The 19,487-nt window shown below is 43.4% G+C and overlaps 1 protein-coding gene across 1 annotated transcript; it reads left to right on the top strand.

The window, feature by feature from the left end:
• The first annotated feature begins 705 nt into the window (after positions 1–705).
• LOC138998572 (zinc finger protein 154-like) lies at positions 706–19,103 on the top strand. Its single transcript, XM_070400719.1, is given in 8 exon segments — positions 706–744; positions 4,737–4,968; positions 7,176–7,230; positions 15,608–15,762; positions 17,460–17,580; positions 17,689–17,941; positions 18,191–18,855; positions 18,857–19,103. Coding segments are annotated over 8 exon segments (1,767 nt in total).
• Positions 19,104–19,487: the final 384 nt, after the last annotated feature.

The following is a 19,487-nucleotide window of genomic DNA, read 5'->3' as shown; positions in this document are numbered from 1 at the left end:
GCTGGAGTCCTAGTGGAGGACAGCCCACAGACAGTGAACAGGACAGCTGTGACAGGCGACAGGAGCTCAGGCATAAGATGAAGCCGGTGGTGGTCAGTGGGGCCTCCCTGAGAAAATCCGGGAAGTGGTGTCAGAGTCCAGTTGGAAGGCCTGCTGGATTTAGGCTTCCATTTGGGAGATGCCCCAACACCGGTTGGGGCAATTACAGGAATCAACTACTGAAGGTATGAAAGTAATGGAGCAAAAGAACTGGTGTGTGTGTATCTCTCAATCCCCATTTTAATCTCACTCTAAAGTCAGTATATGTGTTTATTAACCAGTCAGTCCACACACATGTGAACACCAGCACAGCCCAGGGGCCCCATGGGCTGTGCTGGTGTTCCCCCAATTTGGGAGATGAAGGCAGGTCACTGTGGCTGCTTTGGACAACTGGAATTAGAAAGGGGGATCCTGGCTGGCATGTGGGCGCTGTGGCAGGACTTGACCTTCTCCTCAGGAGGCCTCACAGTTTGCCTCCAGCCCCAGGCTGTCCTCAGAAGAGCTTATGGGCAGCCCCATCAGAAAAATCATTGCCAGAGGGAAATTCACAGTCCTGAAAGCACATAAAAAATCCAGGGGCTTAAACATGTTTGCTTATTTATGAGTAAAAGTGCATTTGTAAATTGCTTTAGTTTACTCACCACAAGGATAGTTCTCCAGGGTAAAATGACAAAGACAGAAATGTACAAGGAAACAGTGATGATGGTAAGCTTCCACAGAATTTCAAAAACTGGCTGGAGGACACTGTAATGGGGCAGGATATACAATAGATGAAATACTATGTGAGATAATGCCTTAGGCATTTACAATACATTTGTCTCAGGAAATCATCTTTATAATCCCAACACCAGCCTCCAACAGACTGTCAAACTTCAGAAGGAAGTCAGGGGAAGGAGGTGATAAGGGATCAACCAAAGGACTTATATGCATTCATATAAGCATACTCAATGGACACAGGCACTAGTGGGTAAGGGCATGTGCTGAGGCGTGGAGGTGGCTGGGCAGAACTCCATGGGGGAAAAAGGAGTTATATGTAATACTATATGTAATACTTTACACAATAAATTATTTAAAAAATAGGAATAAAATAAAAGGAACCATGACCTCCTGATTCTAGGTTGAAGCTCAACCACTGAGCTACACCAGCTGGACTGCATTATTTTAAAATTTACCAAAATACATATTTTTTTATTGTTGACATATTATCAATGTCTCCCATTTTCCCCTCTGTGTATATTCTTTGGTGGATCTCTTGCATTTCTCTCCACTCCTTCCCCTCAGAGATCTGTTAGTCAACTCCAGTTAGCCAGGCCTCTGGTCCCATCTAGTCCCTTCCCAGGAGTCACTTGCTGGTCCACAACACCCTAATTCACCTAAGTCAGGGGTAGGCAACCCCTGGCATGCGTGCCAAACATGGCACGCCAGTAACTTGCTGGCACACGAAACGCTCTCTTATAATCTATTTACAATTTTTTTCTTAATATCGACCTTTTTATTTTTCAGATAAATTCAGTGTAGGTGCATCTTAGATAAATAAATAATTTTACATAACAAGTTATCTTAAAGACCATAGACATGGATTGACGAAAGAGGGGAAGAGCAATTTCAATAATGTCAAAAACAAACTATTGAGGACTTGGAATGCCATTCCAGAAAAGTTTTTCTGTTTAAAAAACTTTGCAACAGCATTACTCTCCATGTTTTCATCCAAATACACTTATGAATCTTTGTTCTCAGTGATGAATTTTGTTAAGTCTGGTAATAGGAGTTGCCTGATGGATGAAAGTAGTAGCTCATGAGAGAAACCAGGATGGCGGCATAGGTAAACACTAGAAATTGCTGCCTCTCACAACTACTTCAAAAATACAACTAAAAGACAAAACGGACATCATCCAGAACCACGGGAAAGCTGGCTGAGTGGAAATTCTACAACTAGAAGGAAAGAGAAAAGCACACTGAGACTCAGAGGAGGTGTGGAAGTAAAGGTCAGAGGTACGGAGGTGCCCGCTGAAAGGGCTAGCAACTGAGGATACAGTTGTCTTTTTCAATTGGGAGGGAGACACAAGCTTCTGACTGCTCTGAACTCCAGTTCCAGGAGAGTCTCTGGGAACCCAGACTCATATGGGGAGAAACTGGACTGTCTGGCATCGGTTGGAACTCGAGGGCGGCTTTCTCTCAGAGGTGCTTGCAGTGATTACTGGGACACTGAGACCTGTGGCCTCTTAGGGTAGGACTGAAGATCAGCCATAGCTGTTTGCTCCACCCTGCTGATTCCCTGAGACCCTGCCCCACCCAAGCTGTGCCCAGAGGCTTTTTCATATGAAAGGCCTGGCCCTTTGCAATCTGAAAATTACCTGACAAACTGCAGCTGGGCCAGAGAGGCCCAGAACTTCCAAGAGAAGGCCCAAGGCCCCACAGCAGCTTGCATTCCTTCACAGCTGGACCTCATCTGTGTACCTCCAAACCCCAAACAAAGAAGAGAAATCTGCACATCTCTCCATAGCTCCTGCTGGGTAGCCTCAGACAGAGGCTAAATTAGCACCTCTTCAGAGATCCAAGAGCCAGTGTACCCAGTGGTCAGAGTGGGACCATCCAGATTACAACTCCTCACATCCATAAGGGACACACTCAGGGGGCAGACTCAGTGAGCACCAAAGCCCCACTGAAGCAAGTATCACCCCGAAGAGTGTCTCCAGCACAGAAGTTATCCCACTGTAGACACAGCTGATTCTCATAGCCAATTTGCCTGGAGGTAAATTTCTCCCAGTGATGCCTACAACAATCAAGGCTTCATTACAAGACTGTTCACAAAGCCCACAAAGGGGAGCATTAAGAGTGTCCACCTCAGGTAATTGGGGAGGCTGAGCCACTGGGCCCTATAGGACACCTAGCACAGAAAGCCACTCTATCAACACAGGGAAGCAGCCAAAATGCAGAGACAAAGAAACAGGTCACAAATGACAGAAATGGAGGAAAGAAAACTACTGGATATAGAGTTCAAAACCATGGTTATTAGGTTTTTCAAGAATTTTCTAGAAAACGCCGATAAATTTAGTAAGACCCTCAATAAGTCTAGTGAGACCCTTGAGGATATGAAAAAGGACCAATGAGAAATTAAGCATACACTGACTGAATTGGAGGATATTATACAGAGTTCCAACAGCAGACCAGAGGATCGCAAGAATCAAGTCAAAGATTTGAAATACGAAGAAGCAAAAAACACCTAACGGGAAAAACAAAAAGAAAAAAGAATCCCAAAATATGAAGATAGTGTAAGGAGCCTCTGGGACAATTTCAAGCATACCAACATCCGAATTATGGGGGTGCCAGAAGAAGAGAGAGCTCAAGATATTGAAAACATATTTGAAGAAATAATGACAGAAAACTTCCCTACCTGGTGAAAGAAATAGACTTACTAGTCCAGGAAGCACAGAGAACCCCAAACAAAAGGAATCCAAAGAGGACCACACCAAGACACATCATAATTAAAATGCCAAGAGCAAAAGACAAAAAGAGTATCCTAAAAGCAGCAAGAGAAAGAAAGTCAGTTACCTACAAGGCAGTACCCATACAACTGTCAGCTGATTTCTCAACAGAAACTTTGCAGGACAGAAGGGAGTGGCAAGAAATATTCAAAGTGATGAATGCCAAGAACCTACAACCAAGATTACTTTACTCAGCAAAGCTATCATTAAGAATTGAAGGTCAGATAAAGAGCTTCACAGATAAGAATAAGCTAAAGGAGTTCATCACCACCAAACCAGTAGTATATGAAATGCTGAAAGGTATCCTTTAAGAAGAGGAGGAAGAAGAAAAAGGTAAAGATAAAAATTATGAACAACAAATACATATCTATCAACAAGTTAATCTAAAAATCAAGTGAATAAATAGTCTGATGAACAGAATAAACTGGTGAATATAATAGAATCAGAGGCATAGAGAGGGAGTGGACTGACATTCTCGGGGGGAAAAGGTTGTGGGAGGTGCAGGAAGAGACTGAAGAAAAATTGTACACCTATGGATGAGGACAGTGAGGGGCGGATAAGGGCAGAGGGTGGGGTGGGAACAGGGTGGAGGGGAGCTATGGGGTCGAAAAAGATTAACAACTGTAATAATCTGAACAATAAAGATTTAATTTAAAAAAAGAGAGTAGTAGCTTGTGCATATCTCTGAAGGTCACGAGATATAAACCTGATGTCAAATCTCTGTCATCAGTGATGCAGCAGCAACAGTCCCACTGATAATATCAAACGGAGTCATAAAGTTTTCTATCCGACTATCAGTGTACATGTATACATTAAAAAATAAATGTATTTTTCATCATCATATACTGTTTTTGTCCCTCAAATAAATTTTATTATTTCTTCAAGGTTCTTCTCATACATACACCTTAAGAGATATCAAGTAGGTGTAACAAGTTCTCAAAAAATTAGGGTTGGCACGCAGAAGAATTTTGAGTCAGAGATTTTGCTGGTTTGGGCACGCACTCACAAAAAGGCTGCCCACCCCTGACCTAAGTCATTGCCTAGGCTGCAGGTACGCCCCAGGGCCGTTAAGAAAACTACATTACCGAGAAGGAAATGCAACCATGTGGGTGGAGCTAAAGGGCATTTTGGTGTCTGAACATCCGGTTAGGGCGGGACTTCCGCCTTCCTCCTACTGGCGGTCATTTTAACTTTTTAGGTCTTTGTTCACAGATTCACAGGCTTCAGGGCAATGGTCGTGAGTCGGAGGAGGCCTGGGAGGCAGAGCGCCTGTTGTGCGCGGTGTGTCTGAGGCTCCTTGAGCCCAACAGCCCGAGATTGGGGTCCCCGTGCCTCCCGGACTCCTCTCTGCTCACAGCGTCCCCGCAGCCTGACCCCATTTCACCCTCCAGCCTTGGGGACCGCTCTCTCAGGTCCTGCCGCCCAGGTCCCAGCTCTCAGAATGGTGAGTCCCTCGTGGGTGACACATGGCTGATGGGGGAAGAGGGTGAAAGGCCGCAGGGCCGCCTTGTAAGGACGTGATGGTGCGACTGCGCAGGGAGGACTCGGGAACCCAGGCCTGTTGTGGGTGTAAAGGCAACACAGAGAGGAGGGGAGGTTTTGCACGAGGAGTTTTACTTTCATTCTCAGGACGCTGGGACCATAGATGGTTGTGAAAAAAGGAGGGACTTTTCTGAGGTAGGGTTCTAACTTTTCCTAAAATTGCTCAGAGATACAATAGACTAGAAGACGGAGGACAGCAGCTGTGGGCAGGAAGGAGAAGTCCTGTAAATGATAAGGTAAGTGGCAAGAGAGAGCACTGAGGACTGAGCCCTGAGATAATACAGGCATCTGGAGGGCACCTGGCCTCTGGGCTGGGCAAGGGTACTGAGCATCCTGGGCCCATAGAGCCTGGCGGTGATTGCCAGGCTCTCAACAGACGATTTTCTTTCCAAGAATTCCTGCAGATGCAGAATGAATTAGGTGTACTGATTCGTGAAGATTATTTCAGGGCTTCACACTCTTGTGGCTTCTGCGAGAGTAGTGTCCTGAGACTGTCAGCTGCTCTTATAGCCCATGGACCTGGGTATAACAGACACTAAGCTCAGACTCCTAAGGCCACAACTAGGACTTTGTGAAGTGAACCTTCTTCCTGGAAACCAGTGTAATGAGTTGGAGGTCGTCCAGGGCAGTCGTCGCCAATGATTTGTCCTTGGACCACTGGTGGTCTATGAGGTCGGGAAGGTTGGTGACTGCTGGTTTAAGGAAACTTTTGGAGCAGTGTTCCCCAACTGTTGGTCCATGGACCAGTGGTGCTCCGTGAGGTCCAAAAGGTTGGCGGCCACTTCTCCAGGGCATAGGTTCCAGCATGTGAAAAGGCTTTTTGTGCGAGTGAGCTGATTCAGGAACCATTAGGTATCTTTTTAAAATATATACAACACAGGCATGTGACCTCACCAGTGCATGGGTCTCTACTCAACCAACTGACACACATGAGCCAGGGCTGTAGATTACTTTAATACAGTGAATCATGGTCAGGTTGGTAATGGTAGTAGTAGCTCAGAAGGGACAGTGTGAGCCTGAGGACTGGCTTTCCTGCTGGGGCCACTGTTTGTGGGAGGTGGGTGTCACAACACAGCAGAGGGAGAGAAGTTGTCATGTAGAGTTTGGGGAGAGGTAATCATTTTGCGGTGGTCAAGGCCTGTAAATGATGAATGGACCTGAGATTAACTGGAGGCTAAAGAATTATTCAAACAAGATGAGACTAGGGCTGGTACATATTAACTCCTCAACACTCACCAGGATTTTTTGCAAACAATAAAAAACAACTAATCCAAAAGATGAAAACAACAAACACCCAGATGAATCTGAAGAGGCAGAGCTTATTTCAGAAGGTGAGGTCAAGGAATTGAAGGAATGGACATGGCCATGATTCAGTATAGAGGAGGGAGAAAGAGAATGAGTGTATAAGAAGAAAAGCAAAAAACAAAATACAAAAAAAGAGAATATATATATATATATATATATATATATATATTTAAATATGTATATAAAAGAAAATCCAAATATATATAAAATTCTTTTCCCCTTCTTTAGTCTATCTATATATTTATCTATTTTTGGAAAAGGAGAATAGAGAGTAGATAGGCCTGAGTGCTGATTGAAACTAATGAAGCTATTAGTAGAAGAAGAGAACAAGCGAGGAGAAGAAATACAGAAGCAAAAACAAACAAGCAAAATCGATAACATATGGATGGAATGTCAGAGTAACTTGTAACTTCCCTTTTTCTGGACCCTTCAGGGAATAATCAATGGGCCAGGGTGGAGACCACAAATTCACTCATTATTACTGTTATGCTGTTAATTAGTGACTATTAACTATCCTGTACAAACCTGTGTAAAACAGCATAGGTCTATCATTTTACTTTTTATCCGACCCCAGAGGTTTCCTCACTTTGCTTGCCCCTGCCTCCCTTATCTATCACCAGTGGATTTCATGTAGCCCACTCACATCTCCTGCTTTGATTGCAAAGTAAGAAAATAGGGGAAAAACCACCATTCTCTGGACATTATCTCAATAATTTGAGATTCTGCTTTTGGCCAATTGTAGTCAATTTTGCTGAAATAAACTGACAAAAATTCTTTACCGTTTTGAATGTTTGTTACATTAAGATCAGGAAAGTGGGGCCATCCATGTTAGTGACAAAAACAAGGGATATGGTCTGAGGTAGGGTTCTAAACATTTACCCAAAATGCTCAGAGGAAGAACAGACTGGAAGACAGAGGAGAGCAGTTAGGGACAGGAAGGAGAAGTCCTGTAAAAGTAATGCATCTGGCAAGAGTGTGCACTGAGGACTGAGCCCTGAGGTAATGCAGGCATCTTGAGGTCGCCTGCCTCTAGGGCTGGGTAAGGCTACTGAGCAGCCTGAGTCCATGTATCCTGGAGGTGGTTGACAGGCTCTCAATAAACATTGATTTTTCCATAGATTCCTGCAAATGCAGAATCGCTTAGGGGTCCTGGTTTGTGGAACTTAACTTTACAGCCTCCAATTCTTATAGCCTAAGATAGTGATCTCCTGGGACGGTCCTTTCCTTGGACCTGGGACCTTGAACAGACACCAAGCCCAGACTGTTAAGTCCAGGTCCAGTGTTATATGAAGTGGTCCCTGTTTGGGGCACCCAGTGGAATGAGAAGTTGTAGGTCCTCCCAGGCATAGGTATCAGAATGTGCAATGGCTTGGAGATAAGATGGAGCTGGTTACAGCACAGGCAGGTATTCTTTTTTTAAAAATGGGAACAGGTAACAACGGGACAGGAGTCAGGTGTAGAGGAACTTTGTGACAACCTGGGTGTCTGTTGTGCATGTTATGGGAGCAATGGGAGATTTGGAGCAGTGGAGGCAGGACCAGGGTCTCCTTAGATTCTGTGGCTGCAGCATGATGCACAATATGGGTGTGAGGGAGGTGGTAGAAATACTAGGAAGATAGTTTTGCTGAGTGTGATGGGAACTGGCCCATGATGATGGCTGTGGAAGTGGACAAAGCAGTTGTATTATGGATTCCTGTTTTAGTTGTGGCCACATAAATATTCTAATTTTGAGGACAAGAGAGAGAGAAAGGTAAAAGTCAGAGAAGTCGTGAATTTTGGATTTAGCAGCCAAAATTTGGAGGTATGGAAGCACCATCAACTGAGATGGTGAAAAATCATAGTAGAAGAGTAATATTCATTGGAGATACAAAAACTTTTCTTTTTGGCCTATTGGTGTCTGAGATTTCAGAGCAGTTCATGAGCATCTCTGACTCTGAGGGGGTAGTTTAAGATGAAGACTTCTTCAAAAGCTTCTGGGGAATTATGGACCAGGAAGCACTTTAGGTCATTTTTTGTAATTGGAGGCCTAAGAGTAATTCAAACAAGTTGAGACAGGAGCTGGTGCATATTTACTTCTAAAATATCCATCAGGAACTTTTTGTGCCTTTGGGTGTTGCCTGCGTTGTTGCAGTCAGTTCGGTTGACTTGCTTAGGGCCATGAGTGGTTATCTGTGAGACTCACTGGGCATAGGGTAGAGGGTGATAGGTGATGGGACTTGAGTGATGAAGCCTATGACTGGTGAAGTGACATCAGGTGCCGCACCAGTGGAGGTGGGCTATGGACATCTGAGATGTGATGGGTTCTCAGTAGGTGAGGTTGAAGGAATAAACAGTCAGGAGGGAGGCCTTCATAGCAGGTTCAAGACTGTTGCTATGACTGGACTTTCAGAGATGGTGGAATCATTGATCTTCTTTGAATTTGCCAAGCATTCTCTGGAACACACATGCTGAGTACTGAGTAGAAAACCCGGGAGATGACTATGGGGGCTGTGGCTCAGCGAGTTCAGGTGTGAGAAAGGTGTAGTAGAAAGAGTGATTTGCACTTAGAGAGGGAGTGTGAATTCATGAAGACAGCGCACTAACATTGACATACGAGTGAATGAAAAGGGAGTCTATTTCTGATGGTGTCTTTATGATACGATATGGGGAATTTTAGGTTAATTTCTAACAAGATGTGTTGTTGTGCTGCTACATGCCATGTCCAGAGCTTAGGTGCCATAGATATGTCCACCTGCCATTTCTTGTTGATGGCTGACCCAGTAAACGGTAGGAATGAGATAGCGTACATCAGTGTCACCTGCACTTGCTAATCTCCACCGACTTGGCGAAAGGAGAAGAGAGAAGGGTGAGAGAGAAATACATTACAGAGGTGGTGAACTAGAATTTTGGAAAAGAAGCTGATTAGAAAACAACCTGTCCTTGTCATGGCATATTTGTGTTACCAGTGAAGTTATGCCTGTGGGAATGGAGCTGTGAGACAAGTGTGGATCCAAGAACTATGGGCAGCAGGTAATGCAAAGTGATGGCCTCAGCAAACTGGGATTGGAGTCGGAAGTGTAATGGGCATTACCATGTTGGTGTCTTAGAGGGACAATAGGAGGACAACATGGGTATTGCCTGACAAGACCAGTGTCAAGTCACTCACACTGCCTTTATGTGCAACATCTCTTCCTGCCCTATGTTCCTGACACCCACTGTTATTGAAAAGGGGCAGTGTGACTCACATTTGAGGCTCAGAGCACAGGTATGTTCTAACTGCTCATCTGCCTTTATTGTTGTGGAAAGACACAGCATCAATAGGAATATAAGGAGAGATTGACTTTGATGGGACCAAGGCCTGCTATCTTCTCTGATGTGTGGAGTAGAGGGAGCAGATGGATGTGCAAGGTGAGGAGTATGAGAAGCTCGGAATCTCAAGAGAGAATCTTATCATGGGATGTACTGTCTCCATTATGACAGGATATGAACTTTGAGGACGTGGCCATTGCCTTCTCTCAGGAGGAGTGGGAGATCCTTTTTTTTTTTTATTTTTTTTTATTTTTTTAATTTTTCGCTTAAAGTATTACAAAGGGTATTACATAAGTATCCTTCCCCCCCCCCCCCCTTGACAAACCCCTACCCTCCCTTACCCCCCAGTGTCTTATGTCCATTAGTTATGCTTATATGCATGCATACAAGTCCTTCGGTTGATCTCTTACTCCCCTCCCTCCTGTCCCCCAACTCTCTCTGGCCTTCCCACTGCAGTTTGACAATCAGTTTGAGGCAGCTCTGCCTCTGTATCTATTATTGTTCAAAAGTTTGTAATGGTCTTTATTATCCATGAATGAGTGAGATCATGTGGTATTTTTCCTTCATTGACTGGCTTGTTTCACTTAGCATAATGCTCTCCAGTTCCATCCATGATGTTGCAAATGGTAGGAGTTCCTTCTTTTTAACAGCAGCATAGTATTCCATCGTGTAGATGTACCACAGCTTTCTAATCCATTCATCTACTGATGGGCACTTAGGCTGTTTCCAGATCTTAGCTATGGTGAATTGTGCTGCTATGAACATCTGGGTGCATATATCCTTTCTGATTGGTGTTTCTGGTTTCTTGGGATATATTCCTAGGAGTGGGATCACAGGGTCAAATGGGAGTTCCATTTCCAATTTTTTGAGGAACCTCCATACTGCCTTCCATAGTGGCTGCACCAGTCTGCATTCCCACCAGCAGTGCACAAGTGTTCCTTTTTCTCCACATCCTCTCCAGCACTTGTCGTTTGTTGATTTGTTGATGATGGCCATTCTGACAGGTGTGAGATGGTACCTCATTGTTGTTTTGATTTGCATCTCTCGGATGATTAGTGACTTTGAGCATGTTTTCATATGTCTCTTGGCTTTCTGAATGTCCTCTTTTGAAAGGTGTCTATTTAGATCCTTTGCCCATTTTTTGATTGGATTGTTTATCTTCTTTTTGTTAAGTTGTATGAGTTCCCTATAAATTTTGGAGATTAAGCCCTTATCAGATATGACGTTGGCAAATATGTTTTCCCACGAGGTGGGTTTTCTTGTTGTTTTGTTGATGGTTTCTTTTGCTGTGCAGAAGCTTTTTATTTTGATGTAGTCCCATTTGTTCAGTTTCTCTTTAGTTTCAACTGCCCTAGGAGCTGTATCAGTGAAGAAATTGTTTTGGCATATGTCTGAGATTTTGTTGCCTTTGTATTCTTCTAGAATTTTTATGGTTTCCTGTCGTACATTTAAGTCCTTTATCCATTTTGAGTTTATTCTTGTGTATGGTGTAAGTTGGTGGTCTAGTTTCATTTTCTTGCATATGTCTGTCCAATTTTCCCAACACCATTTATTGAAGAGACTATCTTGGCTCCATTGTATGTTCATGCCTCCTTTGTCAAAAATTAATTGAGCATATTGGTTCGGGCTAATTTCTGGACTCTCTATTCTATTCCACTGATCTATATGCCTGTTCTTGTGCCAGTACCAGGCAGTTTTGAGAACAGTGGCTTTGTAATACAGCTTGATATCTGGCATTGAGATCCCACCTACTTTGTTCTTTCTCAGGATCGCTGCAGCTATTCTGGGTCTTTTTTTATTCCAGATGAATTTTTGGAGAGTTCGTTCTAGATCTGTGAAGAAGGCCATTGGTATTTTAATGGGAAGTGCGTTGAATGTATAGATTGCTTTGGGTAGTATGGACATTTTAATGATGTTGATTCTACCAATCCAAGAACATGGTATGTTCTTCCATCTGTTTATGTCTTCCTCTATCTCTTTTTTCAACGTCCTGTAGTTTTCTGAGTAGAGGTTTTTAACCTCTTTAGTTAAGTTTATTCCTAGGTATCTTAATTTTTTTGGTGCGATGGTAAATGGGATTGTTTTTCTGATCTCCCTTTCTGAAAGTTCACTATTGGTGTATAGAAATGCCTCAGATTTCTTGGGGTTAATTTTGTATCCTGCTACATTGCCAAATTCATGTATTAAGTCTAGTAGCTTTTTGATGGAGTCTCTAGGGTTTTGTATGTATAATATCATGTCATCTGCAAATAAGGACAGTTTTACTTCCTCTTTTCCAATTTGGATGCCTTTTATTCCTTCTTCTTGCCGAATTGCAATGGCTAATACTTCCAGTACTATGTTGAACAGGAGTGGTGAGAGTGGGCATCCCTGTCTTGTTCCTGTTCTTAGGGGAAATGGTGTTAGTTTTTGTCCATTGAGTATGATGTTGGCTGTGGGCCTGTCATATATGGCTTTTATTATGTTGAGGTATGATCCTTCTATTCCCACCTTTCTGAGAGTTTTTATCAAAAATGGGTGTTGGATTTTGTCGAATGCTTTTTCTGCATCAATTGATATGACCATGTGGTTTTTTTCTTTCAATTTGTTTATGTGATGTATCACATTTATTGATTTACGGATGTTGTACCATCCTTGCATCTCTGGGATGAATCCTACTTGGTCATGGTGTATGATCCTTCTGATGTACTGCTGGATCCGATTTGCTAAGATTTTGTTGAGGATTTTGGCATCTATGTTCATGAGGGATATTGGCCTGTAATTCTCTTTCATTGTGATGTCTTTACCTGGTTTTGGTATTAGGGTGATGCTGGCTTCATAGAATGAGCTTGGAAGCGTTCCTTCCTCTTGAATTTTTAGTAGTAGTCTGAGGAGGGTAGGTTTTAGTTCTTCCTTGAATGTTTGGTAGAACTCCCCTGTGAAGCCGTCTGGCCCTGGGCTTTTGTTTGCTGGAAGCTTTCTGATGACTGCTTCAATTTCTTCCATAGTTATTGGCCTATTGAGGTTTTTAGATTCTTCCTGATTGAGTTTTGGAATGTTGTATTTTTCTAGGAATTTGTCCATTTCCTCCAGGTTGTCCAGTTTGTTAGAGTAGAGTTGCTCGTAGTATTGTTTAACAATCATTTGTATTTCTGTGGGGTCTGTTGTTATTTCGCCTCTATCATTTCTGATTTGGTTTATTTGGGACCTCTCTCTTTGCTTCTTGGTGAGCCTGGCTAGGGGTTTGTCAATCTTGTTTATCCTTTCAAAGAACCAGCTCTTGGTTTCATTGATTTTCTGTATTGTTTTTTTGGTCTCTATTTCATTGATTTCTGCTCTAATCTTTATTATCTCCTTCCTTCTGCTCACTCTGGGGTTTTCTTGTTGCTCTCTTTCTAATTCTTTGAGTTGTAGAGTTAGATGATTGACTACCATTTTTTCTTGTTTTTTGAGATAGGCCTGTAGAGCTATAAACTTTCCTCTCAGGACTGCTTTCATTGTGTCCCAGAGGTTTTGGATTGTTGTGTTTTCATTGTCATTAGTGTCCAGGATGTTTTTAATTTCTTCTTTGATGTCATCGGTAACCCAATCAATATTTAATAACATGCTATTCAGCTTCCAAGTGTTTGAGTATTTTGGGTTGTTTTTATTGTAGTTTATTTCTAACATTATGCCATCGTGGTCTGAGAAGAAGCTTTTTATGATTTCAATCTTCTTGAATTTGTGGAGACTTTGCTTGTGACCCAATATGTGGTCTATTTTTGAATATGTCCCATGAGCACCTGAGAGGAATGTATATTCCGCAGCTGTGGGGTGAAGTGTTCTGAAGATGTCAATTAAGTCCATCTGATCTAGTGAGTCATTTAGGATTGCTGTTTCTTTGCTGAGTTTTTGTCTAGTGGATTTATCCAGTGATGTCAGTGGTGTATTAAAGTCCCCTACTATGATTGTATTGTTGTCGATCTCTCCCCTGATATCTTCCAGAAGTTTTCTTATGTATGTGGGTGCTCCTGCATTGGGTGAATATATGTTTACCAGGGTTATATCTTCTTGTTGTATTGATCCCTTTAGTATTATGAAGTGGCCTTCCTTATCTCTGGTTATGGCCTTCACTTTGAGATGTATTTTGTCAGATATAAGTATTGCTACCCCAGCTTTCTTTTCCTTTCCATTTGCGTGAAAGATATTTTTCCATCCCTTCACTTTCAGTCTGTGTGAGTCCCTTCTAATGAGGTGGGTCTCTTGTAGACAGCAGATGTATGGGTCATGTTTTTTTATCCATTCAGCCACTCGATGTCTTTTGGTTGGAGCATTTAGTCCATTTACATTTAAAGTTATTATTGAAAGGTATTTGTTTGTAGCCATTTCTTTTTTGTGTGTGTGTATGTGGCTGTTTTCTTTCTGAGCTTGATATTTCTTCTTTTTACACCAGTCCCTTTAGCATTTCTTGCATGGCTGGCTTGGTGGTGATAAACTCCCTTAGCCCTTTTTTGTCTGTGAAGCTTCTTATTTCCCCTTCAATTTTGAATGATAGCCTTGCTGGATAGAGTATTCTTGGATTCAGTCCTTTGCTTTGCATCACTTTGTAGATTTCCGTCCATTCTTTTCTGGCCTGATGTGTTTCTGTTGAGAAATCATTTGATAATCTAATGGGAGATCCCTTGTATGTTACTTTCCGTCTCTCTCTTGCAGCCTGTAAGATTCTCTCTTTATCCTGAACATTTGCCATGGTAATTATGATGTGTCTTGGTGTGGGTCTTTTCGGGTTCACCTTGTTTGGAACTCTCTGGGCTTGTGTGACTTTTTTCTTCCCCACCTCAGGGAAGTTTTCTGATATTATTTCTTCGACTAGGTTTTCTAATCCATGTTCGTCTTTCTGTTGTTCTGGCACCCCTATTATTTGTATGTTGTTTCGTTTCATGTTGTCCCAAAGCTCCCTTAGGCTCTCCTCCTGTCTTTTAATTTTTTTCTCCATTTGCCGTACAGTTTGAGTGTGTTTTGCTTCCTTGTCTTCTAATTCACTAATTCGGTCCTCCGCTTCTCCCAGTCGACTGTTGATACTTTCAATGGAGTTTTTTATTGAAGCTATGTCACTCTTCATTTCTTCTTGGGACTTACTTAAGTTGTTGATTTTTTCATCTGTTTCTTCTAGCTTCTTGCATAAGTAGTTGAGTTTTTCATCTGTTTCTTCTTGCTTCTTGAACATGTGGTGCATGTACTCTAGGAACCTTATTCTGAATTCTTTTTCCGTCATGTTGCATATCTCTGTCTCACTTAGCTGCTTTTCTGGGGAGTCCTCCTTTTCTTTCCTTTGGGGGTTTCTTTGCCTACCCATGTTTGATCTCGCTGACATATGTAGATGTTGAGATGTTCAGTGGCTGCTCCCTGGGTGGCAGGGGCTCCTTGGGTTGTGGTTGCTGCTCAGATGGTTGCGGTAGCAGCTGCTTTCCAGTTGGCAGCAGCTCCTCTGGTGGGTGTTGTTCACAGCTGTGTTGGCTCTTCTGGCTGGTAGGGGGAGGCTTCAAGTACAGTTGCTGTTCCACAGACAGAGGGTGTGGTGATCAGGAGGCTGTGGTGATCAGGAGGCTGCGGTGCTCAGGGGGCTGCTGTTGCTTGGATCTGCGGTCTGGGAAACGCTCCTCTCTTATGGGCACTGCATGGTCTGATCAGTTCCTCAGGATGCCCCCTTTAGTCTCAGTTCTCCGCAGTCACAAAATCCAAATCTCAAATCTCCTGGCGCCAGCAAACGCGCGGAACTCCTTACCCTGGTCAGGGTCTGTGTCTGTCCCAAGAGACGCGGCTGTCTGCCATGCGGTCTCCCTCCGACCCTCTGGGCTCAGGTCTGGCAAACTTTCCTGCCCAGATCCCTGGTTTTTAATCTTTCCAGGGGAGGTCTGCCCTTCCAGGCTGCAAGCCGTCTCACCAGCTGAGTAAATTTGCCAATTCGGGGTGGGTGTTATTAGTTTCAGCTGCTTACTCCGTTTGCTCCGGGACAAGACCTGGGACGCGTCTGCCTATATCGCCGCCATCTTCCAACCTCCCGAGTGGGAGATCCTTGATGAGTCTCAGAGACGTCTGTACTGTGATGTGATGCTGGAAGTGTTTGCACTTGCATCATTTGTAGGTAAGATATTTTCATCTCTCCTAGTGTCCTGACATGATGCCCACTCTTTATTTATTCTCCAGACATTACTCTCTCTCTTAAGGCAAGAACATGGGCTCTGCTCATTTCCCCCACTGTCTTCTCTAATGGGCTGTGACTGCCAGTGCTGAGCCCTGCAGAGAGCCCTGAGCAATAGACTCCATAAGCCTCCCTAACACCAGTTGCCTCAGAAACTGCAGGAAATGTCAGGGTGTCAGCAGTCTTACAGACAGCTTAATGGGTCCCTCCTGCTCTTCCTCTCCCAGGGAGGGTGACTATATCCAGATCCATGGCTTCCAGTTCTGCACCTTTCCTGTAGATAAGGACCTTGGTGAATGCCTGTGCCAGGTATCTTCTTTACTTACATGAACCAGGAGCTGTTCTTGTAAGACCCTCCTTCCATTGTTGTTTGTAATATTACCTTCTGTGAATATTATTGCAAACCGAATGATATGGGCAAGTGATGGCCACTCAACTCTGTTGTCTTTCATTGATTCTCAGAATATTTAGTTTGTAGACATTTCTAGAGAAGGAGGTGCAGGGAGAACCCTGGGTTTCTCCAGGGTGAATGTACAGGATGATCTCAGAGGATGAGTGTCAACTGGGGGGGAGGTATGACATAAGGATGGTGTTCAGATTGTACCAGGAACCTGCTCCTGTCCAGTGGTGTTTGGTGCCGGTTCTAATGGCCACCCCTCATTTATACATTTCCCTTTCCATACTTGACCCTTTGCTGGCTTCTCATTCCATTAATGACTTCTTAGCTTTGGCTATCTTCGCCTTTGTGTCCTTTTTACATCACGTATTCCTCTGCACATCTCTTTCTGCAGTATACTACAACATGGACCTGTGCAAGTGTTATAAGGAGCACATACACTGAGTGGCCAGATTATTATGACCACCCCATCAGTACTTCATTGACACTTCCAAAATACTGAATATTGAAAACTTCCTAAGCAGATACTCTCAAAGTTTTATTATTATTATTATTTGTATAACTAATTCATTTCATTGTACTGATGGGGTGGTCATGATAATCTGGCCGGTCATAATAATCTGGCCACTCAGTGGACATGCTTAAATACCCCGAAAATACCAGCTGCTTGTTTATTGAGTTTTACTTGGAATGAGATGTAACCAACCTTCTGCACAGCTTACCCATGTCACCACCAGAGGAGATGTACTGAATGCTGCTGGCAGCAGGATGAGCTGGACAGTCTGCTTCTCTTCCATGTGGTGCTTGCCATGTTTTTGCTCTATTTCTCTTGAAGTCTCCTTTGTTTTGTGATCTTCAGTGGTCAAGTACTTCACAGTGGCCTCTCATTTTTTTTAAAATATATATTTTATTGATTTTCTACAGAGAGGAAGGGAGAGGGATAGAGAGTTAGAAACATTTATGTGAGAGAAACATCAATCAGCTGCTTCCTGCACACCTCCAACTGGGAATGTGACCACAACCCAGGTACATGCCCTTGACTAGAATCGAACCTGGGATCTTTCAGTCCGCAGGCCAACACTCCATCCCCTGACACAGGGGCCTCTTATTAATCCATCTTTCAGGTCTTTTATTTTCAGCCAGTTGCATGAAACCAATGTAGTATAAGCTACCCACGTTTATAATGGGACTTCCTCCTATCACCAAAGTCAACATTCATTTCTCATCATTTCTCTGTTTTCAGGTCCTTGGCATAAAATAGATGATGTGGAGGCCTATTCTGAGCTTAGTGTATCTGTAGGAGATTCTCACGTCAGGGCTTCCAAGACAGCTGCAGCCACCCAGAGGACCAATCTGTGTAAGCCGTGCTTCTCAGTGTTAAAAGATATTTTACACCTGAGTGAGTTACAAGTGGTTCACTTTGAGAAGAATGTGTTCCTAAGTGATGTGTGTGTGAGAGACTTGTGTTTCAGTGCAAACCCTCACCAGCAACAGAAGGATGCCAGTGGAGAGAAGCCCTGGAAAGAAGATATGGAGAGTGCCTTGCTCATGACGAGTTGCTGCTTCTACTTATCTGGGGTGCCTGAAGCCAATATGGAGGTTGGTGAAGACTCCCCAGCCATCTCAGGGCTTCTCCAGCACCAGGCAACTCTTAACACTGAGGAGCCACACAGTAACAATGAGATTTCACAGGAATTTCTCAGTGGAAAAAGGCGTCACCAGTGGGTAGTATGTGAAACAGCTGCCAGCCAGAAACAGAAAGTTGCTTATCAGAAAGGTCTCTGCTCTGGAGATATGATTGATGAGTATAATAAATGTGGGGAAGTGTGTAGACGAATATTTAACCACCCTGAACATGGGAGAGTTTACACTGAAGAAAAGCCCTATGAGTGTACTGATTGTGGGAAGGTCTTCAAGGAAAGTACTGCTCTCATTAAACACAACAGAGTTCACATTAGAGAAAAGCAGTGTGAGTGTAGTGACTGTGGGAAGTCCTTCAGGAAAAGGTCTCACCTCACTATGCACCACAGAGTTCACACTGGAGAAAAGCCATATGAGTGTAGTGAATGTGGGAAGTCCTTTAGTCAAAGGTCTTCCCTCACTCTACACTACAGAGTTCACACTGGAGAAAAGCCATATGAGTGTAGGGAATGTGGGAAGCATTTCAGTGAAAGGGCTTCCCTCACCAAACACCACAGAGTTCACACTGGAGAAAAGCCATATGAGTGTAGTGAATGTGGGAAGTCCTTTAGTAAAAGGTCTTACCTCACTCTACACTACAGAGTTCACACTGGAGAAAAGCCATATGAGTGTAGGGAATGTGGGAAGCATTTCAGTCGAAGAGCTAACCTCACTATACACCACAGAGTTCACACTGGAGAAAAGCCATATGAGTGTAGGGAATGTGGGAAGCATTTCAGTGAAAGGGCTTCCCTCACTGAACACCACAGAGTTCACACTGGAGAAAAGCCATATGAGTGTAGGGAATGTGGGAAGCATTTCAGTCGAAGAGCTAACCTCACTATACACCACAGAGTTCACACTGGAGAAAAGCCATATGAGTGTAGTGAATGTGGGAAGCATTTCAGTGAAAGGGCTTCCCTCACTGAACACCACAGAGTTCACACTGGAGAAAAGCCATGAGTGTAGTGAATGTGGGAAGCATTTTAATCGAAGGGCTGCCCTCACTAGACACCACAGAGTTCACACTGGAGAAAAGCCATATGAGTGTAGTGAATGTGGGAAGTCCTTTAGTCAAAGGTCTCACCTCACTCTACACTACAGAGTTCACACTGGAGAAAAGCCATATGAGTGTAGTGAATGTGGCAAGTCCTTCAGTCAAAGGTCTCACCTCACTATACACCACAGAGTTCACACTGGAGAATAGCCTTAAATGTGCAGGGAATGTTTTATTTTTCTCACTTATAAGAACACTTACGGGGCTCTATAGGACCATTCCCATGAATGTAAACCCCTTTTATGGGAACATACACTCTGCTAGATTCCTCCTAAATTTGAGGTACAAGTGAAACTTGAAGGAGCTGCATTGTACTTGCTAACATGCCTAGATCTACGACCCAAATGATGTCACTGTGAATGTTTATCGCTGAAGAGATTTCACCTCTAACACCTGGCTCACCTGAGGAGTGTGCATCGGTCACAGTCCCTGGGTGCTCAGGGGACTGTATTCTGTGTTCTCACTTCTGCTTGAGGGAATTTGGCAGTATCTTCATTCATTTCTCTATGACTAGAAAATGGACCTGACCCAGGA

Source organism: Myotis yumanensis, unplaced genomic scaffold (genome assembly GCF_028538775.1).
Source record: "Myotis yumanensis isolate MYYU_CA2020_CCGP unplaced genomic scaffold, mMyoYum1.0.hap1 SCAF_20, whole genome shotgun sequence".
Taxonomy (NCBI): domain Eukaryota; kingdom Metazoa; phylum Chordata; class Mammalia; order Chiroptera; family Vespertilionidae; genus Myotis; species Myotis yumanensis.
Note: the sequence above shows the minus strand (reverse complement) of the source record. Positions and strands in the feature narration are given on the sequence as shown.